The 25,643-nt window shown below is 38.3% G+C and overlaps 1 protein-coding gene across 4 annotated transcripts in view; it reads left to right on the forward strand.

The window, feature by feature from the left end:
• The window catches only part of FNIP2 (folliculin interacting protein 2), a 42,918-nt gene that overhangs the window by 10,701 nt on the left and 6,574 nt on the right, over positions 1-25,643 (forward strand). The window contains exons 1-16 of one of the 4 annotated variants that reach the window (XM_015860891.2): positions 2,332-2,934; positions 9,342-9,468; positions 10,712-10,846; positions 11,406-11,506; positions 11,587-11,658; positions 12,305-12,405; positions 12,564-12,653; positions 13,837-13,908; positions 14,544-14,673; positions 17,099-17,300; positions 17,874-17,962; positions 18,783-18,929; positions 19,055-19,224; positions 21,661-22,981; positions 23,717-23,873; positions 24,955-25,155. In XM_015860891.2, coding sequence (XP_015716377.1) covers positions 2,750-2,934; positions 9,342-9,468; positions 10,712-10,846; positions 11,406-11,506; positions 11,587-11,658; positions 12,305-12,405; positions 12,564-12,653; positions 13,837-13,908; positions 14,544-14,673; positions 17,099-17,300; positions 17,874-17,962; positions 18,783-18,929; positions 19,055-19,224; positions 21,661-22,981; positions 23,717-23,873; positions 24,955-25,155 — 3,300 coding nt within the window. In that variant the 5' untranslated portion in view covers positions 2,332-2,749. Of the gene's footprint in view, positions 1-2,331; positions 2,935-9,341; positions 9,469-10,711; positions 10,847-11,405; positions 11,507-11,586; positions 11,659-12,304; positions 12,406-12,563; positions 12,654-13,836; positions 13,909-14,543; positions 14,674-17,098; positions 17,301-17,873; positions 17,963-18,782; positions 18,930-19,054; positions 19,225-21,660; positions 22,982-23,716; positions 23,874-24,954; positions 25,156-25,643 lie in introns of those variants that run through there. The other 3 variants (XM_015860895.2, XM_015860894.2, XM_015860896.2) reach the window with 3 other exon arrangements.

Here is a 25,643-nt window from a genome sequence, read left to right on the forward strand (position 1 = left end):
TGTGCAGTTTATGGTGACTTTAACTTGGCATGGAACTGCTTGTTAGCTTCTATCAGATGTGTGTCTTATGTGTATGTGCTGATACTGCTTTTTGATGAAGATGGTGAAAAATGATTCCAACCAAAAATTCAGTGTATTCTCTGACAGTGAGCGGATAGTTCAGACAGCTCTGTTTGCAGTGAACAAATACACCCTGTGTTGTTTTCTTTTTCATACCGTAGCATATAGAATTGTTCTTCTGAATAGGTAACATCTGTGGGCAGTGATCTAATATTGAGAACTGTACCACAACTCTTTCTATAGGAAAACTTGAGGTGAGGGAAGTGCTACAAATGACATGTTCCTTCACTTGTTGCATGACTAATCTGCAATATATCCAGCCTAACTTGTATGAAACTAGTAAGTATGTATCATGCTGGAACAAGGCGGTTCAGCTAAGGTTAAACAGTGCTTTACCATATTAGGACTACTTTAAATGATTGTGGAAAACGAATGCAGTGTGGCATCGGTGCAGCTCTTCCAAGGCTGTAAAACAAAGAGGAGCAGCATGGAGGAGCTTTCTTGGGAGAGAAAAAGGGAAAATACATCTATGTAATCTATTAAATAGTCTTAAAGAGGGAAATTCATCTTTAAGCAGTCCAAAATCAATTTCACTTTACTTACAAATATATTCTGGCACTCATCCCGAATGTCTGAATTGTGGGCATTTGTGTGTATCAGTTTTGCTATGTATGACTCATGAAATGAAATTCTCACTCAAACAGCAGGTATGATGCAAACTTTCTGTTTTCCTACATTTGTTAAAAGATATCTGGAAAACAAAACTGTGTTGTGTATTAGATTTGAAAACAGTATTTAGATTTTAGTGGACAACTGTAACTTCTACAGAAAATCCTTAATTAAGTAACTTCCATCATATATATTTCCTCTTTCCGTGCCTCATCTCAGATCTCCTTACAGGGAATGGATTTAAATAACATAGACAACTCTGTAAGAGCTGTGATGAAGGACAGGAAATGACCTACAAACAGAACAGGTGATGTGCTGTCACACTGCCTAGAAAAGGGAAAATGATTTGACTCTGCTTCTCAGAGAGTAACTTTCAGGACTGCAGGGTGTCTTCTTCCATTTTCTGTAGTATCCGCTCCTTAGAGTTGAGATACTTTCACAATATGGATTTGTGGTTTTATGTTTTAGAAACTGTTCCTTAGATTTCCAGTCATAATTCCCTAAGTATTTCAGGAGAACAGATGGAATCTTCTTGTATAGCTCACAGGGGGACTTGTAGCATTTTAGGGGGCTTCTTTATGTCCTATTTCTATTCTCTGGCACTGGGATTTAACTGGATGTTTTGGAACTCTATGCTTGTTTCCCTCATGTGTGGATCTTGGGGGTCTGTGTGTGTACTCGTGTAATTTGAACTGTTTTGTTTTCGTTTTTTACTGCTTCAGGCTTTCTCCTGTGTCTGCGCATGGTGTTCAGTGTTACTGTGCTCTAGCTGACCACTTGTCTTTTGTCCAAGTTCTAGAGGTTGTGGTTTACGGAGCTTATAAAATGCCTTTAAGGAGGATGCTGTGCTATTCAGCAGGTAGCATGTACTGCTGGGTTTTGATATCTTGTCCAACTCTCCTGCTGTATTTCTGAGTGACCATTAGCAAGATTCATTTCCTTTTTTAATTTAGAAGAATAGCTCCTTGGCTGTCATCTTATGAAGTGTCTAAAACTCTACTGATTGGGGAAAAAAGCTGTGTAAGCGGAGTTACTAGCAGTTGTATGGATGTGTTTTAATTATTTTTTTAAGAGCAGTGGTGGGGAAAGAGGACTCGGTTCTCCAGCAGAATTACATGAACTTGAACCAAATTCCATTGGTCTGTTTAAAATTTTATATCATCTTTGTCAGAAGTGTTTTATTAGCTGCTTCTCACCAATGCTGCCACTGAATTGTTTTAATAGGCCTGTGACTATAAGTTCTCATAAACGGACAATATCTGTGACAAACTTGTTTTCCCTTCTTTCTAAAAGCTTTTCAAAACTGTACTTTGAAATTCTTGTTCAAGTGTAAATGTCATTTGTCCTTGAAAGTAAAACCATTATAGTGCAGATCAGCTAGTATGCTAGTGTTTTTTGGTCATGGTTTCCAACCCCCCCCTTCCCTTCCCCCCCAATAAACCATATGGTGATGATGACAGACTCTTATTTGCTCCTGAGCTATATGAGGTTGCTAGGAGTTGTCAGATGACACTTGCTCACATGAGAGCCATTAACAGGGTGTTGTAGCCAGTGTTAGAACAACCTTGCAACGAAGGGCGAGTCACTGCAAAAGCAACTATGCTTTTTTTTAAGAGGCCATATGGTTTGGTCTTGTGACTACATAATTGCCAGCTACCTAATCACATACCAGGAAACAAACACAGTTTAAGTCAATATTAGCTGTTGTATCTGCTGCAGCTTTGTGCCAGGCTTGGTAGGAAACTAACACAGCAAGAAGAGAATGGCTTCTGAAACTTGGAAGTAGTGTCTGCTCTTCTGTCTGGAATAACTGCAGCGGTACTGTGGCTACAGCTGTATTTCTTCACGAATGGCATGTATTTGACTCCTCTTCCACCAACAAGAAATCACTGGATTGTATTCTTATGTAGGGAAGAAATCTGATAGGAGTTATCATCGTTAATGGTTGATCTATAGTGAAGAAATCTGCTCGAGGCTGGATCTCTTCAGCTTCTTGCAAAAGGATTTGAAGTGAAAGAAAATGTGTGGGGGTACATCAAAAGCTACAAATGGTGCAGGGGGACAAATAGAAAGAGCGAGAAACACTAGTGATGTACAGCTTGGAAATGATTTCTCTTGTACCAAATTAGATGAAAGGATTAGAAAATCTCTGAGAGACAGAAGTGTCAGCTGTGTGAACAGAGTGACTAGGCTGCTGCAGAACAGGTATGTATGGAATTTTGTTGATATGTAAGACATTTGATGTTCCCTGAAGAATAATGGACTCTTTTCACTTAAGGTTATATAACCTTACCTTCCTGTTCTAATTGCTTTTCCACTTTATAATTTTTTTGTTATCTTCTGCATTAGTGGGTCACATAGCCCTGGTTTGCAGGCAGGAGAGAATGCTCTGGAGTGGGGGAGGAACAGAGGGGGCAACTCTCTGCTTTGCTTGTAAACGATCTCTAGATCAAGCACTACCTCTAAGTAAACTGGAGCATGAACAGTGTTTATGCTGTGCCTCTTTTAAGGTGTGTGCCAGCATGTCTTCAATGTTGGAATCTGCTGCAACATGAATATATGTGAGAACATGTTTGAGGGCAACCTCTTTCAGGTTCTTATAAAACAGTGTTAGAATAACTATTCTACGTTCAGGATTGCTTTTAGAAAAAGCAGCAGACTGGTCTATAGATTTTAGGCTTCTTATTTCTTTAACCTGAAGGTGTTGCACTGAAGTAGTGATTAGTCACTTTCTAAGGTCAGCTGAAGCAGTCTTCAAATGTAAATAAATAGGTCACTTTTTCAGTTCTTGCATGCCTTCTGATTGCTTTAAAAGCGAGCTAAAAGCTTTCTCTGTGTTTGTTTGTTTTAAATCTCTATTAGCTGAGAATAGCGATTTAAGACAGTATAGGGCAAGCCTTTGTGGCTCCCTTCTGGAAGCAAACAGGTCTGCTTTCCCCTCACTGAGACTTGAGCCTCAGCATCTCTGCTCTGTAATGGAAGAAACAGTGAAAAAGCTGAAGGACAGTGCCTTAGGTGCCACCATAGGAGAAATAAAGTAAATTTAAATTAATTAAGGAATGTCCTTATTGATGTTGTAGGCATAGGTAAGTTGGTTTTCCTCTTGTCTGACCGTAGGCAGCTTGGTGTTATTTCTTTATTTAGACTTGAGGGTGTTGTTTATTCTAGCATCTTTTAGATGTGAGAAAGATCCACTCTGAAGGTGAGATTAGATAAGCTGAATGGTTCAAACAGTCTGCTGGTGCCGAAGGGAGTAGTGACATTGTCTCTTTGTCCTTTGCTTTCTGGCAGCATGCTCTTGTCCTTTTTCCCCTTTTCCTGGCTCCAGTGGTTCCAAACCTTCTGGAACCGACTTCCCTTAGGGAGTCAGCTCACCTTGACGCTCAGCAGACAGAAAGGAGACATAGGGAACAAGAAAACCCAATTAACATTCTCGGTAGCCTCAATACTTAGTTGCAATACACAAGGCACTTGTGCCCTTTCCTGGAGATATCCAGCTCCAAGGATGAGGTGAGTTAGTGTAACTCATGCTGCCACCAGGAGGTGGGGGTTGCATCGCCTTCTAGTTAGCTACATTTTTGAGCTGCTTTCTTTTGTATGGGATAAATTTCTGCTGTTATGGACATTTTAGCCAGAGTCCAGCAGTTACCACAGCCAACGTGAGTGACAGAGAATGGTCACATAGTTGGGAAAAGGGGAGAAAGGATATGTTAAGCTTTTATATTTATGATTGACTAAGAAAACTGTTCATTCCAGTTAGCCTTGTTTAACCTGAAAGAGGAGTAACTACCCAAAGTTGTGTTCATTTACTGAATTTATCAAATTTTAAAGAATATTTAGGGCCTCTTATTAAGTAGTTCTCTAGAAAGAATTGAAGATGTGAAATCTTCCCTTGCAATTTTTTTTTCTTATTCTGCTTCCAGTTAAACATGGCTATGGCAGGTGGTGGTTCAGTGTTTAGGAGGACTTATTTTGGGAGGCTTTTTTTTTTAAAGTAACTATAAGAAGCAAACATTGTTTTTCAGAAGTAATGGTTGTATCACACTCAGTACAAAACGTTATCAAGAATAACTGTGATGCTTACCTGGGGAATTACCTTGTTTGCTGATGAGAAGTAATGCTTTCATTAGTAGGTGCATATGTAAAATAGAACTATCACATCATTTCCTTGGGTACTTAAAGTGTAGTCAGGTAAGCTGTTTTAGACCAAAGCAGAGAAAAAGGAAACAATCAAGCACGTGCCCATTTGGAATTTACCAAATGAGCATAAGGAACACAGTCTTGAGAGGTGAAGCTGGCGAGTGTTGGGAGTTGTGCTGAAGAGCTGAAAAGGCAATTCTGGTTTGATTAGCTGTCAGTATTTAGTAGCTGGGCATGGAATGGACTGCCAGCATCTTGTTGTGTGCTGCAGCCAGCAAGCAGGAGGCTTTTTGTAAGCGTGTTGAGTGTTGATTTTCTGGTCCATAAGCAGAAGAACGAATAAAGCTTTAGTTGAAGATGTGTTTTGTTTTGATTTTAATTTTCACTGACAAATGAGAATTTAATAACATACAAACTCTGGTGTAAATTCCTCACATGTTTTCAGAATCTTCTATTTCCCTACCCTATCTTTCCTAAATACATCATGAGAGTTTTTGTTGCTCTGAAATTAACTTTATGTTGTCATCTTGCAACAAGAGGGGGAAGTTTGTTCTTTCCTTCAGGATTTGTCCTTTGGTCAAGCTTGGCAGTGAAAATTGATTAAGAAATTTGTAAATAGTGGACCAAGGTCAACACACTGTACACACATAGGAGCTTTTATTTACTATTTTTATTTTTATTTTTATTTTTTTTACCTTAAAAATAGACTAAAATATCTCTGCTTATTTCAGGTATTTTGGTGTCTCTTTTTAGAAACACCTGATGCAAGAGGGTGAAAGGGTTTTTCTTTTAGTTAAACATAAAGGAAGTCAAGCTATGCGATGCAGAAATGTGCTTCAATTTCCAATGATTGGTACCTTGTGTAAAAGAATCTTTGCTTTTTAACATAAGACATAGGTGAAAAAAAACAAAAAGAAGCATGCCTTTCATCATTGCTGTATTAACTTCTTTCTTATTTAAAGACAAGTGAACAGTGGTTTGGTTTTGGCTTTTATGCATGTGAAATCAGAGTTTGTGTACTGCAAGTCTATGTACTGTGTGTCTTCAGCACTGCTTTTAGGAAATGGTTGAATACTGCTGTCTTTGTTTTGAGGACTGTATGTTATACAAACTGGCTTAAACAATAAGGGGTGGAAGTAACGTAATCAGTCTGCTCATCAACTTTTGTGTAAGGGAAAAAAGATGCTGGTCATTTGTCTAGTCTTGTGCCTGCTTCCACGTGGGGTTATGAGACAATGGATTTATATGCCTGTGTAGCTTGCCTGTAGATGTCCTTGAGCTTATCAGATGATGTTTAATAGGACAGATGATTTCTGTAATGTTTAAGACTGCTGCAAGAACTGCTTCTGTGTTCTGTGCAATACAAAGTCTCAAAGTGAAGGTTTTGCTAAAATAAGTCTGATGCTTGGAAGTGCTGTACTGCAAGGAGCATTATATGAAGTTATATCCCTATTTTGGATCTGTTGCTCACTTGAAGCTTTGTATGATGCATTTTAATAAATGTCTTAACTTGTTGCTTTCTGGAGTTCTGAAAGATTGTGGATATCTTTAATTCTGCTTTGCTTCATGGAAAAGGCATCTGAGCAGGCTGTTTAAAACCCTGTTTATTTCTTACTTAAAAGTGAGCACTGCACAGACATGAATTCTGCTTTAGTGCAGAGTAAGGAAGTTCACCTATTCATAAAGAAACCTAAGCTCATGCAGCGCAAGTATAACTGGGCTCCCCAGTTTAAAAAAGACAGGGGCCTCCTAGAGAGAGTCCAATGGAGATCCTCAAAGGTGAATAAGGGCCTTGGAGCATCACCCATGTAAAGAGAGGCTGAGTAACCTGGGTCTGTTCAGCCTGGGGATATGGAGACTAAGATAGGATCTTATAAATGTTTATAAGTATCTAAAGGAAGGCAGAAGGCAAATGGATGAGGCCAGACTATTCTCAGTGGTATGCAGAGATAGGACAGGGAACAGTGGCCTAAAACTTGAGCGTAGGAAGTTCCATACTAACATGCAGAAGAACTTCTTTATGGTATAGGTGAAGGAGCACCAGAGCAGGCTGCCCAGAGATGTTGTGGAGTCTCCTCCTAAAGAAATATTTAGGACTTATCTGGACACCTATCTGTTCAACCTATTGTAGGGAACTTGCTTTGGCAGGGGTGGTGGACTTAATCTCTTGAGGTCCCTTCCAGTCCCTTTGATTCTGAGTGTGCTTTTCGCATTGGCAGTCCAATACAGGACTGCACTGCCTAAATCTGTGCCTGAGACAAATGTTTCTCAGTTTAGACTTGCAGTCCTGTGGTCTCAATTATTGATGCTGCTGTGCCTGACCTGGATTTTTATAGTTTTAAGAAGCTTTGTTCTTGCATGTAGTTTAATTTAAAGATGTAATGATGTACGTTTTCTTTGTTGTTGAAAGGAAGGGTGACCTCTGGCCTCTTTAATAAAGCAACACATTTACTTTAGGAATGCTTACGATATTATCTGCTACAAAAATGTGTCAGTAAATGATCAGCTGTATATTGAAGAGGAATGAAAGTACAAGGTGCTGAAAAGAGCTTATCCAGTTCATTGCTTGGAACAGCTTGAAGTCTGTTTATGGCTCTGACTATTGTATTTAACATAACTGGATTTTGTACTAGAGTTGTGCAGGTGGTGACCTGAGAAACGATTAAAAGGCTTGTAAAACAGATGGTTTACTTGCAGCTCTGTGTATGTGAGGTGTGTAAGGTCTTCAGGCGGCTATTAGCTGTGGAATCAGGACTGCTGTCAAGCAGGTTAGCTCAATGCTGTGATTCCCTTTGAAAGGGAGAGATTGAGAAGAAATGTCTGGCACTCCTGGAGTTTTTGAGGCAACGCGTTACAAATGCATCAAGTTACTTACTGTTGATGGCAAAACAGCCTTTAGCATTGTTCCACAATCTAGCTTTGTGTACCAGGGCTTTAGATATCAAGTATTTGCATCGCCACTTTAAAGTGGAGATAGGATATGGTTTATTCTGTTTAAACGTATTCAAAATCAGGGTTAAATCTTCCAGGTGAAGGAAGAAGATGCTCTGGCATGTTACAAGCAATGATCTCCAGAATTCCCATCCAACCCCTACTGTTCTGTGACTCAGCCTTATTGCTAAGCAGAAAGGGAAGCTGTTCCCTGAAATCCAAGATGAAGTACGAAGAAATTAGGCTGACTTGTCCTGTAATGGCTGTTTGTAGTTCTGAGCGTGCTTCAAAAGCAGTTGCCCTGGTTACCTTACTGACTAGCAGGAGCTGATGCTATTACCTCATTACTGATTTATGGCTACTGGAGCATGGAATCAAAGAGGCAGCTTCAGAAGCCCCTGTCTTCCAGCTGTGTAGCGGTTCTGTACTCTTTTTTCAGTTTTCTGCCATTGTTTTCTATAAGGCATAATTTGGGGAAATTCCTAAATGGTGGAGATCAGGGTAGCCTTGACTGAAACCTGTTATGCAATTTGTTAAACCAACAGCTAATAATAACAGTTGTACTCTTACCCCTGGATGTGGACTATGCAGGTCAGGGACGCGGCAGTGTGACTGGGCACCAGGTTGCTGCCAGAGCTGTGTGGCAGTGCTTTATGTAGCACTACATTTTTTTTTCATTAATTCCAGCTTGTCTGCTATAGGATGTGACATGTGTTTTTTGTAGCTGAATCTGGAGCAAAGCAAACCTCTGTGCTCCAACATAGGCCAAATTCATCAAGAATTTGGAAAGAATGTTTCTCACTGTTGTAGCCGTAGTCAGTTGTGCTCTTCAGCTTCATGTGGTAGCTGGAGGAGCCAAGTTGCATCTCGAGGCCTGCCTAACAGAGACAGGATACGTTCCAGGTTGGGGAGTTGTTTTAATTGAGAGAATCTCAGCTGTACTGAAGGAGTTTCGTCATTGTCTTCTTAATCCGGTGGCTTGTTTAAACCTAAAACAGCTTGGGAAAGGGTATGGGGAGGGGGTGTGTGAAAATTAAGGATCAACATAAACTTGTCTTTCAGTTGCAAAATTAAATGCCAGAAGAAAATATTACTCACTGTCATCGAAAAGCTTGAAAGGATTTAGTTTTCTGTTGTTTTGAGAAGATGAAGATGAGGATCTGTGCAAACCTCCTAGTGTATGCAAGGATGTTTTGAAGAGGATGGTTATCCATTGCCTGTTATTACTGCCAGGAGAACTGCATAAAATAGTACATTCAACTTGCATTGGAAGTGATCAAAGCAATGTACAGAGAATGGAATAAGTTTAATGTGCTTAAGCACCAGATTACTGAGATGGTGTGTTAGTTGATGTTCTTGAAAATTTTGAGAAAGCCTGACTGTGTTGTGTGTCTGTCCTTTGAGTTTCTTCTCAGTCAAGTGCTGTTGTCACAGCTTGGTTCTTGTAAATGCTGAGTAAAAGATGTATTCACTAAGTGTCCTTCTATTTGCTTAAAGGCAAAGTAAGAATTCTATTTTAACATCTTATTTATAATCTGCAGTTGGTCGTCATCAGAGTTTGACTTGAATGAAATTCGCCTGATAGTTTACCAAGACTGTGACAGAAGAGGCAGACAGGTCTTATTTGATTCCAAAGCAGTCCGCAAAATTGATGAAGCTGTGATTCAGGTATGAAATGCTAACTTGGCTTTTGTTCTACCACTCTTTTGTTTCCCTTGCAAAAATCGGGAATCTTAAAATGTTTCAGTTTCTTAATCTTATTTGCAATCTTTCTCTGTGATAGTTACAGTAAGAATGTGTGTTCACAGACTTCTTGGAACTTAACACATTAGTTATTTAGTAGTTTTAAATATGGTATTGAAACTTAAGAACTTGTAGAATCACTAGCTATACCCAAATAGCTGTGACTTGCTGAAATTATTTATGCAGATGCTTTAGCAAAATCAGCAATTTCTGACAACTTCATACTGCAAGTATATAATGGTTCCAAATCAGTCAGATTAACAGATTTAAAATTTCTTAAATGTACAAGTAAATAGGTTTCTAAGGCAATGTAAGCAGTTTTCATTGTAAGGTTAGTTTTGTTCCCTTCAAGCGCATGCGAAAAATGTTTGTCATGATCTGGTCACCTTAACTGACATCTCGTTGGCTTTTAATTTAAAGAAGAAAAAACAACATGGAATTCAGAACTTCGTTTTTTCTTTCATTCAAGAAGACTTCTTGAAAGAAAATTCCATTATTTAAATGCATTTTATGAAACGTATACAAACAGTATTAATGTAATCAACATTTTCCCAAGGCTTCCATTCCATTGTTTTGTTCAGTTCTAGGATATTGTGACATAGTGACTTGAAGGTAAACTTGGACTTAAACAGTCATCTGGATCTGAGCATCCATTAGATTGTTTTTTGTAACTCCTATTCAGGTTTAACTAATAGCTGATTCTACTAAATGATGCATGATCTATTCATTGTTTTTATTGTCTTCTGTTTAAGGATATGTTGATCAGGGAGCAAAAATAATGTACAGTTAGAGTGACTAATTGTGCAGATGGTTAGAGAAGTTGGTTTAGAAGCAACTCATAAGCTGAGATTTGTTTACGTAAACTTTGGCAAACGTTACACTCAGCGTGTGTTCATAACAATTGGGAATACTATTCTGATATGACTTTACCTAATGGCTCTGTGATACTTTGAAAATTTGTCTGAGGATCTAAGTGTTGGAGTGAACTTTCTCATCTCAAGGGCTTTTTTATCTTTAGTAAATGATATGTGTATTTTGGACCAAATAATTACTTTTGTTTCCATTGCTGAAATGTATTTTATGAAAAACTTGGTCATGGGATTTCTACACATGAGGATTTTCATACTTGTTTTGATTGTTTTTGTTGTATTGACCTGTTTTGACATAGAAAATGGCAGAGGATGCTTCTGTAAAGACTTCTGTCAGGAACTGTCAAGCAAGCAATGGGAGCAACAGTATTTCTTCCCATAATCCCTCAATAAGTGTTACGCAAAATATCAAAGAGCAAATACCGAAGTATCAGGTAACATTTGTTACTTTTCTTGTATTTATCCCTTTTACTGAAGAAGTTCATATAAAGAGGCTTTAACTTGCATGGGCTGAACCTATAGTTATGGTATATTACAAGTTTGAGTAGATAGCTCAAGCTTGTCATTATCTTTAAGATGTTGTTGAGTAATGATACGTGGACATATGTTAAGGTTTTATTCTATCTTGACCTTATCTGTGAAGGCATTACAGAAGCACTTAATAGCATTATTCATTCTGAAAATCATAGGAAATTGTCACTAGACATTTCTCTGTTCTTGCTGTAAATATGACTGTCTGCATTTCAGGTCAGTTCTAAAAAGCATGGTGGGCCAAAGGGACTCTTAGTGTACCTTACTGCAACATGAAATTTTTAAGATAACTGTATTTAAGATATTGTAGCTGTCTTCCAGTGAAAACATAAGATGAAATACATTCATGGGAAAGAAGAATTTATTTGTATTCTCCATTTAAAATTCATCGTTGTAGCACTATTTGAAACTGAAGTAATATTGAAATAGTCATTACTGACTCTTCCCTTCTTAACTTTGTAGTACACTAGACCAGCTTCTGACGTCAATATGTTGGGAGAAATGATGTTCGGCTCAGTGGCAATGAGTTACAAAGGCTCCACCTTGAAAATTCACTACATACGGTGAGTGTCCTTTTCTGTGGTGTGCTCTCGTCAGAAGCTTGGAACTGATGACTCACTGAAATGGCTGTTTATCCTTTCAGCTCTCCCCCACAACTGATGATAAGTAAAGTCTTCTCAGCCAGGGTAGGAAGCTTCAGTGGAAGCAACAATAAGTAAGAACATCCGTTTTTCTTCCTTGGCACCCTGTTTCCCTTCCAATGCTTTTTGTCTTTCCTTCATTTTTCTTTTTGTAGATCTTCTGTCTCTGCTTTTAAAGTTGATTTTGCTCAAGTGGGAAGATGTTGTAGAAAATTGAAAATGGAGGCAAAGAGGTGTTGACTTGATAGATCTCTGTCAGGGTATTCAAGTTTCAGAAACAGAAACATTTAATTTCTGCTGCTAACTTTGTCCAAGGCATGCAACAAGTTTCAGAGATTAGATGACTTATACCTATAAAACTTCTGTCTTTTCTTGCTGCCAGAAGTATGCCACCCTGTGTGTTGAAGCAGCTTTATGTCCATTCAGTTTCCTTTAATGTTAACAGCATATGTGCTGTTTCTCACTTGTTTCCTTTTTGTCTCAAGACTTGCAAATTTAAATAAACTGAATCCCATGTGTGATTCGAAGAGGGGATTTACATAGAATATCAGTTAATACTTCCTTATGATATCAGTAAACATACTGGTTCCTTCAGTGTTATTGTGAAGTTAATCTTCAGCTTTTGGTTTTTTTTAATAAAGTGAACCTACTCTTCAAGCTGATATTAATGACTGTTGATCAAGTTAGAAACTACCTGTTTTTCACTTGGCTTTCTTATAGCTTACAGGATAGCTTTGAATACATTAACCAAGATCCCAGCCTTGGAAAGCTGAGCTCTAATCAGAATGGCTTGGGTACCTGTCGCAGTGGAAGTAATTTAGGTAAATATTTCCATATTCTTTCTGGTACCGTGATACCATCTGTTCATTTAGGGTTGGTCTCTTTTTTTTTTTTTATTTTCCTCTTGTGCATCACTTTTTCTTTTTTTTTTTATTTTTCCTTTGCATTGTGTTTTCTCTACATTGCTTTTGTTTCCTAGGTGTGTTACAGCTGTGTAGCAGCAAACTGCTGCAGGGTGTGTCTGAAGGAGGTCCCCTCCGGCTCATCCGCAGTGCTTCTTTCTTTGCAGGTTTGTGTGGAATGCCAACCAAAGTGTGACCCATCCATAAGCACACACAAATTCTGCTCTTTCTGAATCCTTGCAAAGAATACATAATCACTCTCTAGAAATAGAAAGGGCTGAGGTGGTGACTGCAGAGATCTGGATTCATACTCTAAATTTTTCTTAAAAAAAAAAAAGACACTTGATGGATAAATTTCTTTTTGTTCATCTTTTGTTTGTAATTCCAGTATTGAACTTTAAAGCAATGTGTCTAATAACGAATGAGCCCTTAACATTTCTTAGAGAACTTATGTTTCCTGCCTTATGGCTGATTTCTTGCTAGTGTGGAGGTGTCTTGCTTTTTCTTATGCCTTACTACTTTCCTAAAATATAAATATATGTATGTATTAATAATAAATATATGTTTTAGGGGTGTGTGTGTATGTATGTGTGTGTGTATATATATATATATATATATATAAATGGCAGTAGACTTTCTGTATTACTTCTTGAGCTAAGTGTCAGGAGCTTTAAGGTTTTTGCAATATCAGTTTCTTTACATAGTGCCCTTTTACAGGTGTATGATGATCCATGCAGGTGGGTAGATACTGGGCTTAATTAGTTCTGTTAATTGTAAAAATGTGAACTAAAATGCCAATGCGTTTCTTCACAGCCTTTGCAAATCTTGCATGCTTTACAATTCTGGTGACTCCACTACTAACACCTCAATGTAGCACAGCATAAAGCAAATGTGTCTTACTTGTGAAGCTTTGTAGTTAATAAATCAACTGCTTGGAGAGTGAATCAGAAGCTTAATGGACCTCATGTCTGGCTATTCCACTGTAACATTAACTTCTGTAAAATTATAATCTTGAACACAAAACAAATGTTAAGATTAACAGATGAGAGTACCACTAGTCTGTTTTTTCAAAGTGTATCTGATTTTTGGTGAAAGAGAATTTAGATTCTCAAGCTTCTTGGTGAAACTTTTAGATTGGGTAAGTAACTAAATTCCTCTGGTAAAATAAAATGATTATGGAGCATGGAGTTTGCTACTGCCTCCACTCCCAACATACTGTTTATTTGAAGTAACATTTCAGGATGTAACTTCAGTATTTTATGACCTTTAATCTTTAACATTTTTTAAAATGCTGACAGATAATACAACAAATTAGGTAACATTTTTTTTCTATTGATCTGTTTGTTTTAGCACATAGTACACCTGTCGATATGCCCAGCAGAGGACAAAATGAGGACAGAGACAGCGGCATTGCTCGGTCAGGTATCTGATGTTTGTCTTGTTTGCCTACTTTTGTAATTGCATTACAGTTCTTTGACTTGTCTAAATTCCAGGTGATCCAACACCTTAAGAACTGAAATCCAATTTTTGTTTTGCATCTATTGAGTTTTCTTCCTGCTTTCCTCTGCCTTTATGCAAGAGTATTCATTATTATTGTTATTATTATTTTACAGCTATAACTTTCTGGCTTTTTACTAATTTGTAAGCCCTAGAAAGAACAGGCTGGAACTTCTACTGTAGCAAGGGAATTGAAGAGAAATTAGCACTGAGTAAAAAGAGGAGGCTGGGAAACTGAGGTCTATCTAGTCTGACTGGAGTGCAAGCACCTCCTGTCTCAGAATGCTTTTACTGAGAATAAGACTGGTTTTAGCATGTTCTAGCCAGGAAGATCTCTGACCCTGTAAGTAGCCATGTCCTAAGATGAGGATAGTTGTTTAAATTAGTTGTGCATTTCTTTTTGCAGTGAGTTAAATGAAAACTATTCTAGCTGTATCACAGAGATCAGCAAACGAGAACAATATTTGTGTGAATTTGTTCCCAGGCAGTGTATTAAGAAAAGTATTTAACTGACACTCAGTAAAATTCAGCATGTTTTTTTCCTTCTTTTTTTTTGACAGCATCTTTGAGCAGTCTCCTGGTTACTCCTTTTCCATCTCCGAGCTCTTCATCATCATCTTCTAGCAGCTATCAACGTCGTTGGCTCCGAAGTCAGACAACCAGTTTAGAGAATGGAATTATTCCAAGGTGGTGAGTGTAACACCTTCCTGCTTACTGCAGCTGCTTGGCAATAATTTTAGCTAAATAGAGCTCAGACCTCTTCTCTTTAAAATGAGAAATTGTGGTTTAAAAAATATTGGCAATTCATTCTGACTTACTTGTCCTTTTTATGTAAGGTAGCCTATATGAAGAAATATCTTAGTTGAATGTGAGCTACAGGGCCTGAATTGGATTATACACATTTTTAATGAATGGATAGTCTGTGTCAAGAAGACCTCATTCTGAAAAGTAAACTGTTTCTGAAGGAGCAATCAACTGAGATGAAAGTCTGTAACAACACCACTGCCTTAATTATGTTATATTATGATGAAGTCTGACTATTGGGCATTTATGGAAATCTTGGAGTAATAGCCCAAGATGGCTCTTTTGTCTGGTACAGGATATTCTTGTGACTTCTGCCAAACCAGGGGGAGGAAAAGAGCTGTGATTTGTGTATGTTTGGTGGCCCTGCTAGGCAGGGGGGTTGGAACTACATGATCCTTGAGGTCCCTTCCAACCCTGTTCATTCTGTGATTAAAAAAAGACTGGCTTTTGTTTTGGAATTTTATTAGTTTTTTCAGCTGAGTGACACAACAAAGCATGGAATGCAGCAGATCTCTTGTAGCTAATAAGCACATTCTTGTCTTGTTAGCTGCAAAATAGTGAATGGGTCTTGATTATCTGCTCATATGTGCTCATCTACCTGCACCCAGAGACAATGTTGAGTTAAAGGAGAATTACAGGCAGTTTCTACATTTGGGCTTGTCTCTCTTTGCTGTCTTTGGTTAGGAGAATCTTAAAAGCTGCTGGTTGAATTGTGGTCAGTCAAAAATAAACACACATACTTTTTGAAAAGCCCACTTTGAAATATGTCCTAGTTCAGAATTGACTTTTTTTTACAACCTTTTCCTTGGATGTTCTTGAAGAAACATTTGTAATGTTAATTGTGCAATTGTGCTCATGTAGTGGTCATGCTTTCCTAAATCACTCTTGAAGCTGAGAATGAGCTAACAAACATTTTGCTTTCAGTAAATGGAAATGCTCCTTAGTCTAGTTTCCTAGAGCAATAAGGCTATGTGTATATGCAAAAGAAGTTAAAACATTGAGGGGGAATTAGATTATTCCCTCTTTGAAACAATTGAATTTAACATTTTCAAGTAAGAGCATGCTGTTGAAGTGTCAGAAAAAGATTTTTTTTTTAAAGGAAAGTGGGCTTCTCATTCACTATGCTACCCCATTCCTAATGGGCTTCTTATTCACTACTGGGAATAGCTTTTTTCTGTTCCATGTTAGGGAATCCATGATGTGGGAACATCTTGGAAACAGGACGTTATTAGTTCAACTGTCTAGAATTACCTTTGGTTTGGGGTTCTTTCTATGCCAAAAGGCCTCTTTGTAATACGTACTTGTTTTACAGTCACTTGATGGAGAAACAGTAGGTTTCCAGCTGAATACTTCAGTGACGACAGAGCTTGCATTTCAGTTTGTACAGCCAAGGTTTCACTGAGTGATATTTTAGAACAATAGCTCAGAAAATGAGATGTGTAGCTAGAACTTCATGTGATCAATTGGCAGACAAGCTAGATCAGCCGCTTTGTTGGAAGGCTTTTCTTGCAGACTGCTATTCTTCAATTTCTGTTCCTGGGAAGCAGTACAAATACTTGTGATGTTTCTAAGATGTTCACTGACCCATCCTTTCCAAACTTCCTTGGGAATTTTGTCTCTGCATGCAAGTTCCTGGAGTTCAAATGAGGTTATGTTTTTGTCTTCAGCTCCAGTTTCCCACAGACTGTTTTTACTGGGGTTTTGTTTTGTTTATTTTTTTCCTGTATCCCTGGACCTGTACCTTTGTGGTGAGAAACTTTTGTGTATAGCTTTAATAAACTAATTAAACTGTAAAGCGCTTATTTTTAGAATAAATCTAGAATTAAAGCTTAGGATTCAGACTTTCATCTTGATAATTGCTCCATAGTGGCTTAAAAATGTGACAAGTTTCATTTCAAGATAATTCTGATATTGGAAGCTTTCAAGCATTTAATTACTGCTTACTGACATTGTAGATTTCACTCATAAATGAGGTCCAAAAGCAAGCTACTTCTCTGTAAGCTGCTGCTGCGGATGTGTCCATTTTCAGTTCCTGTGGCTTGTCTGTACTTAGCATTCTCTCCTTATAGTTCCTCAGTGTGGTTTAAAAGCAATTTTTGAGCTAGAACATTCCTTCCAAAAGAAATTTTGACTATAATGTTTTACTTACTGGTATAAGATACTTAAAGATAATTTATTTCGGTTTTACGTAAATAGTCAAAGGAGACCAAAGAATAAATTTCTTTGTAATGTATGTAGTTAAGGATAGAATACAAATGACTCTTCTATACATAGCTAAGTGTTCTTAAAAAATAATGAATCTATCTTTTAGGTCAACTGAGGAAATGTTTAGTATGGCTGATGAGAGCTGCAGCTCCAATCCTGCAATGGTCCGCAGGAAAAAAATTGCCATCAGCATAATCTTCTCTCTGCCTGAAAAAGAAGATGCACAGAGAAACTTCCAAGATTTCTTTTTCTCTCACTTCCCTCTCTTTGAATCCCACATGAACAAACTGAAGTATGCAATAGAAAAGGTACAGAACGCTGGTTTCTTTTAGTGTGAAAACATAAATGTCAAACAGAATGAAGTATTCTAGAGACTGATAGATGAAGAGTGGGAGATACGTGGTTTGCAACTTCCCTCTCTCCTTATACATATAGTCTTGAGCCTGAGCTCAGTGTTGGAATTTAGCATTTGCTGAAAAGGAGGTGTGGTTTCCTTTCTAGTCAGAATGAAAATGGAGAGTTTTCTCTATGGGTGTCTTTTCTTTTGTTCTCATCATATTTCATACTGAGATTGTCCTGACTCCCTAGAGACTGTGGAAATGATGTTCTATCCTTTTCCTGCTATTACTAAAAGAGTGACAACAAATGTTCGTTGCTGCTTTCCCCTTACTCTCAGCAATGTTTTATTGTCTCGCCTTGTTTAGTTCCAGGGATTTGTCTTCCATCATGAGGTGGAGGGATGTTGGCAGCCATTGCTGTCCTGAGTGGCTGCATAACACTGGGGCTAGATTTGAATTATTTTAATGTTAACAAAGCTTAAAAAAAAATGGAGAATTCAAGTCCTTTAAGAAGCTGTTTTGTGTCTTTAACTCTTAATCAAGGCCATGATCTCATGTAGAAAAATAGCAGAATCCAGCCAGAGAGTGCAGGTTTATATCAGCCGTGTCATGGATGCCCTGGGAGAATTCAGGTGAGTTGATGGAATTCTAACTTACAAGGAGAGCTGTTCTCATGTGTCTCTAAGGATACGTGTCACTTTGAATCGTAAGCAATTGATTGCAGGGTTTTGTAATTTAGCTGGTCTTGAATTTATTATGAATGAACTTTTTGTGTTGCGTATGGCATAAGTGTTTATAGAAAACTTAAACAAAACTGTCTTAACCAGTTTCAGAAGGAAAGTGAAACAAATACTTTGTTTTGCTCAGTTGTGCTTTGGACCATCAGTTCACGAAGACCTTGTCAAGAGTTGACTTTTGCTGATGTCTCTGCAGTCAAGTGGATTAATGGTTATATTCAGACAGATCAGTTGTTTACTGCTAACTAGATGCTGGGCAGTGGAACAGGAAAGTTGTTGTGAACTTCTTTTTTGATACTTGAGGGAGAAAGGGACAGTCGTACTTCAGGAAGGCAGGCCAACAGAGTGACAAGGCATTGGTGGAATGCAGGTTCTGTAAAGTCCAGGAGATGGAATGAAATCACTGCAATGAATAGAATGTTATTCTCCCCACAGTAAATGATTTGCACTTCTCTAAATACAAATATGAAGAGGAATGCAAGAGAGGGAAGGAGGAGATGTGATTTGTATGAAGACCTTGTTATTTGTACAGACTGTTTTTGTGGGACACTGGTAGTTGGAGATGTTTTCCAGGCAATCACATTTTCTATCTCCTAACTCTTACATAAATAAAAAACATTGGGCAACAGAAGAGAAAATGTTCTGCTTGTACATTTCAAATTAGCAAATACACGTTAACTCCTAACTTTGGGGGGGATTTTTTTTTCTTGAGCAGAATTACCATCTGGAACCTATATTCTGTTCCAAGGATTGCAGAGCCAGTGTGGCTTAATATGATGTCCAACACCCTGGAAAAGAACCAGCTATGCCAGCGTTTTCTTAAAGAATTTACATTTCTGATAGAACAGATCAACAAAAATCAGTAAGCTTTCCTCCACTTTATACCTCCTACCATCAATGTTTCCTGAAAGCCTGTATGCTTCCCGGAGCATGTGGTTATGTTCTATTGCCAGTGTTACTTTGCTCATGTTACCTTTTTTTTCCTAGGTTCTTTGCTGCTTTGTTAACTGCGGTGCTGACATATCACCTGGCTTGGGTCCCAACAGTGATGCCAGTTGACCATCCTCCTATAAAGGCCTTCTCTGAGAAGCGTACTTCGCAGTTTGTCAACATGCTGGCAAAATCCCATCCATATAACCCTCTTTGGGCACAGCTTGGTCAGTGAAAAATTGAAAGCTTTGGGTTTCTCAATCCTCTCCCAATCCACTTCTCTTCCCAAAGCTGCTTGGAAGCATGGATTGCTCTGTGCTGTGTTAAAATAGATGTTCTTTCTCAGGCTAGACCTGGGGTTACTATGGCTAAGCTTTGCAGTGGTTGCTGTCCTCTGCTACTGACTTGAAGAACTTGAGTGGTAGTAGAACCCTGGGTCACGTTTGCTGACTTACCTTGGTGTAAGCTGGACAGAGTTACAAAAAGATGTCTTGAATCAAGCTAAGCTGGTGTATTTGGACACCTTTTAGCATGGCTTGATTTTCTTTGTTGGTTCTTTGTTGTTCTCTGTAACACTGCTTGGTTAGAAACATGTTTAGATATCTTGAGAAGGGTGCAAGTGTTGTGAATGACCTGAGCAGTCTGGGAAAAATAAAAGGAAATAGGCTGGATGGAGAAAATATAGTTGGAACTGTCCAGGCTCCCTTTTCTTCATGGACACCAAGAAGCAGAGCAGAAGGTCTAGCAACTAGCAGTGCCTGCATTCACTCAGAGTTGGATGAATGGGGCTTCAGATAAGATTTCTCTTTATGCCCAGCTCCTCATGCTGTTCTCTAATATTACACAGCTTGCAAATTATCTTGATTCAGGGGATTAATTAAATCAAAGAAGTGAAAGAGAGCTGAGAGAATAATGCTGCCAGTGATCTAACCTTGAAAATTCTGGTGGGCAACAGAACTGTTAGTGGTCTGGGCAACAGGTGTGAATTTTGCATCAGATCAACCTTAACTTTAAATGATACACTGTAATGGCATATAAAGCAACATGTGGGCACACCATGGGCTACCATCTCTTTCTTGCTTATTGTCTAGTTTAGTTCTGTGGGAAACTAAGAACTGTTACCTCAGAGATGTAGTTGTTTAAGTGTTTCCTGGTTTAGCATGTCATGTAACACAGAGTAGTAATGGATTAGATTTCCCAGGGAGGAAGGAGACAGAAGCTTGCTCAGAGTGTTGAGGATGGAGCCAAGCCTGGATGCATACGAGCTAGCTGAAGTGGAAGTGTGAAGTAGGCAGTAGGTCTTATGGTGACTCCCAAAGGTACCACAGGTGAATTGTCAAGAAATCGTTTATTCCTCTTGCCTTCCTAAGCTGTGTGTTGATAACAGCACGAAAAAAAAGTTCTCAAATGCTGTCTGACTTGGTTTTGTTTTTCCAAAGCCCAGAAGCTGGTGTCAGGTGGTTGCAGTAACTGATGTGCGAAGTAAGATGTTGCCCTCTGCTGGTCTCTCTATTTAGAAAGGGGGGAAAAAAAATGATGAGGCCTATAGCTTTGAAATGGAAATGACTTCTTATCAAGTATTTTTATGTACCTGCTTTTCCCTTTCTTATTTCTACTGTATACTCACTGCAATTACATATTGATACAACTGTACGTAATACTGTAAATAAGACATAGTCTTTTAAATGTGAGCTTCAATCCAATGTGCATTACAATTGTATGTTTTGATGACTGCAATCTACAGTCTTATTAATGTTGTATTTAAGGTAAATTGTGCAGATGAGCACAAAGCCTGAATCTAATTTCCATAGTAACTGTACTTGACTTGAAAGAAAACATCTTCTTTTGCTTTGCCAAACCACTAGCCCTCATGGCCAACCGGGCACTGATTTTAATGAAATTCCAATTGAGTAGTCTGTAGCTCAATTTCTAATACTGAAGAATCAGTGTCCTTGCATGTTAATCCCTGGGACTGTTTGCAGGAGCACCCTTAACTGGGGGAGGACAGGACAGCAATGTCTCTATTCTCCATTGCATTGCTTGCATCATATTGACAGATCTTGGCAGCGGAGACTGCAAGTGAGAGTGGTGGAACTACTGTCTTATCAGTGCTTCTCCTGTAGGAATGAAGTCAGGAGCCTTACTACTTCTGAGTCCCATATGGCTCAGAGGAGGTTAGGCATGCACTTTCTTTCACTGCTTTACCCTTTCCCATGTTGAAACCATGAGAATGGTTTTGTCTATATGAGAATTTGTATGTTTAACAGAAAAGAAAAAGCAACTGCAATCAAACAGAATATCCATGTTAGGGGAATAAAAAATAGTTAGCAATAAATCAGGAAGTAGCATAGCTGGCTTCGGAGAGTGACTTTTCTTTCTTCTTCACCATCTGTTATGTCAGTTTCTACATGATAATATCTTGTAACCATTTTATAAATAAAAATCTGAACAGAAAGAAACTGAATAATAACAGCTAAACCCTCGCAAGAACACCAGAAACCTGGGTGTGAACCAGGTGTGGGAAATGTCAAGGGATTTCTTTTGTTATTCTGTGCTTTAAAATCCTATAAGAGACCATGAAATAAATTAACTGTCTGATTTATGTCTGTAGTGAATGCTGTTTCAAAATATATTCCATGTGGAATTCTTATTTTCCTCTCTAGGTGATCTCTATGGTGCCATAGGCTCTCCAGTTAGACTGACTCGAACTGTTATCGTTGGGAAACGTAAAGAGTTGGTGCAGCGCTTGCTCTATGTTCTAACTTACTTCATTCGGTGCTCTGAGCTACAGGAAAATCAGCTGACATGGAGTGAGGCAGCTGGAGAAGAACAAGTATTGAATGGAAGCAAGATCACAACTGCACTAGAAAAAGGAGAGATAGAGGAGTCTGACTATGTCGTTGTCACTGTCAAAAATGAACCTGCCCTTGTGCCTCCAATCCTACCTCCAAAGAATGATCAAAGTAAGAACCATACTGTTGCAGAGTGGGTGTATAATCCCAAAGGCACTTACACTGTATCAGCCTCTTCAGAAGAAAAGAAAGAAACAATAGGAAAAGTCAGTCAGAATTCTGAAACGTCTGTTGACTGTCTAACTAGCACTTTATGTAAAGGAGCAACTGACAGTGAGAAAAGAACTGTCACTGATACAAGAACTGTGCCCTACCACTTTGAAGAGCCATCTAATTTGGAGGATATAACGGATGTAAGGAAGAACAAAAATCAGAGTGAAAGGAAAGTGGAAAAGCAGTTATCTAGTAGATCGTCTGCATTACCTTGTCCTGAAAGGTCTGGCCACAGGAGTTCACATTTAGAAAAGGTCACCTTTCAGATTGGAAGCTCTGCATCACCAGAGTCAGACTTAGAAACTCGAAGGAGAGAAATGGAAGAGAATCTAAAGACACTGAGAAAAAATCCAGAGGTAGTAATACACTGTGCCTCAAGTTCTACAAATCTGACTGTGGATGCTTCCCAGAATCAAAAAGAAAGCTGTGAAGCTGCCTCTTTGCCATACAGTAAGCATAGTATTTGTTATGCACAGATCCCATCTTGTGAGGGGCAGGGGAGTATGCTTAATAACCAACGTATGGAAAATAAAGGAACTGAAGTAAATTTAGAGAACACAGTATCAGGTGAACTACTTTTGTCAATTGATAACGTAGAAACTGTAACATTACCAAGTGTAAAAGAAACTAGAACTTCATGCTCTGGCAATCTGGAGAGCTATTCACCTGGCTGTGTAGAAGTAGATTCTGCTGTCAAAAAAGAGTCCCCTAAACTAGGTGCTAAAGATGTCCCCTGTGGGGATGCTAGAAGGAAAACTCCTTTCAGAGTTGAGGGAGACATTCCAAGGAATGAGAGTTCAGACAGTGCTCTTGGAGCCAGCGATGAAGAAGGTGATTGTTGTATTCCTGATGAAGTGCGTCACGATAATGTCAGCAAACGACTTGAAGAGTTTGCAGAAGTGGAACTTCCTTTACCAAGGTAAAGGAGTTTAAATTAACTTAGAACTGAAGGGAGTCAAAAGTTTTTGGTACATTGAGTGTTCAGAATTTCAAGTCTGAAGCCTGCTGGGATTAAGTTGCTTGCAGACAAATCCGTAACAGACACAGGTAGTACGTTTCAGGTTGTTGTTAATAGACTTGGCAAAAAGATGACCAAGACCAGGCTGTTGTTTGCAGTGATTTTTTTGTGATGATGTTGTTCTTTGGATGTTTAATAAAAGTGATGAGGCTAGTTGCTTGAAACACTTAACGTAGACTATCCTATTTGAAGACCAGCAAATTTCAATGTTACTTAAATGATGATGATTAAATGCAACTTGGAATAAGAACATTTGAAAACTATTGAGCTTTACAGGTGCATGTGGAGCTTCCTGATGCATATTACATATTTAGAAAGATTTTGCTGCTTGAGCTGTGTTTGAGAACTCAAATATAGCAAACCTGTTAAACACGGTAAGGCAGGGATCATACATGTCATAAGGTCTAGTGCACGTGGATTTTCCTTTTCTGAAATCTGAAGGAATCAGTACAGAACTGAAGTTACAAAATCATGGTTTCAAAGAGCATTAGTAATTGATTCATGGTATTTTCAGTACAGTTACTGATTAAAACTTGTGGTAAAAGCATGTGGAGGGGGTTAATCAAACGTTGATTATAATCTGAATGGAGTCTGTCAAACAAGAATCCTAGCTGCTTTCTATTGTTTTTATTTCAGATCAAACACAGTCAGCAGACAGTGTGTGAAAAACTTCGGAAGATCACTTCTAGGTGGTTACTGTCATACGTATGTGCCTGATCTAGTGCTGCATGGAGTAAATAATGATGAAAAACTTAAGCAGTGTCTACTAGCAGACCTACTTCATGCAATGCATGTGAGTTAAAGTACTGCTCTAAGTCATAGTAGAAGCTCCAGAAACATGGTAGTTTGTACTTTGGAACTTGTTTTTTGTTGTTGTTTGCTGCTTCTTAACAGCCACACCTGACATATCATCTTTCTTGAAATAAAACCCCTTAAATCACTGCATAAGAAACCTATTCGTACAAGAATCACATTTTCCCTTATATTCTCTTCAATTTTCCCTTATAAGATAAACACGGGGAAAAATGGTTACAGCTTGAAGTTGCAAGGGAAAAATCTCTGAAACCATTTATTTTCCATCACAATTGGAGACAGTTATCTGTATTTTATGAAGGGGTTAAGCGAGCTGTTGGAGACAGCTTGTGGAAGCATGTCTTATATTAGACTATAGCAGAAATGACTGACTATTAAGTTAGTTGACTGTAGATAAGATTTTTGTGGCATTCTTACTCTTAGGTTCTCCAAGTGATTAATTTGTAACTAATCCTTAACTAAAGTGACATTGAGTGCATCTAGTATGTAATTTTACATGTTTGTCTAGTGATTGCTCGCTGCTTCTTTACAGAGCAATTAAGAATTATCCTGCTGGAATGACTTCAGTGTGGTGTCCAAAATAGTGACATGTGCAATTTATTTCTAAAGGTCAAATTGCTTTAACGTGATACTGTTTCTTTGTGTGTACATTATCTTCAATGTGCGTAGTGAAATCTCTCAAAAATATGAAAAACCAAATTTACTTTCATTACCGCTGCATCAGTGTAATTAATACCCCATTCATTTTGGAAGAGGTTTTGCATTGAAGCTGGAATACCATTGGTGAAGAAAAGGTATTGGAGCTGAGATTGTGAGGCACTACTAAAAAAACCTATTTAAATGCCATTATCAAATTGGTGCTTTGTACTTAACAGTGTTACTGGATGTCAAATCTGTCTCTGAAACTGGTATTCCATCTCATTTTTCTTGAGATACTTTGTTTTCCTATTGGACAAAAACATTCGTTTGGATCACTTTAGTTTGCTGCTGGGGCAAGGGACAATTATTTGTGAAAATGTGTATGAAAGCGTGACATAATGGTAGTCTTATATCTATTGCAGCATCCAGTGCTAGATGAACCAATAGCAGAAGCTGTCTGTATTATTGCAGACACAGATAAATGGAACGTACAAGTAGCTACAAGCCAGAGAAAAGTGATGGACAATATGAAGTTAGGCAAAGATGTCTTGGTGTCAAGTCAAGTATCCAGTTTACTGCAGTCTATTTTACAGCTTTATAAACTCAACCTCCCAGCTGACTTTGTAAGTATTTCTTTATTGAAAACTGAAGCTAATGAAAATTGTGTAGCTTGTTAACAAGTGCAAAGTCTTGTGCGCTGTGCATTATATTAGATCCTGTCAGGTATTAGTTTATTGGTTGAGGTAAGTTGGTACAACATATTTAAAGAAAAAAAAACAAAAACAAGCAAACAAAACAAAACCGTGTTACAGTTCAGTCACTCATAACTGTTTTTCAACTTACTTGTTGTAGGTTAAAGTTGACTGCTCCAAAGTAGATATGACAGAACTAAAGTTACTTAGGCAATTTTAGCATGGCCCTCATGTACTTATGATTAGGGTTGGTAAATTGGGCTTACATTTTTTTTTCTTGTAATTTTCTCAGTTCTTTACCTTTGGAAACTTCTGTCTACCTAAGCCAGTTTCTGCCATACAGTTTTCTGTTTTTGGGCTCTTCTTTTTTCAAACAACAGCTAGCGGATGCCTTCTCTCTTCCCTCCCAATGTGTATAC

This window comes from Coturnix japonica, chromosome 4 (genome assembly GCF_001577835.2).
Source record: "Coturnix japonica isolate 7356 chromosome 4, Coturnix japonica 2.1, whole genome shotgun sequence".
NCBI lineage: Eukaryota > Metazoa > Chordata > Aves > Galliformes > Phasianidae > Coturnix > Coturnix japonica.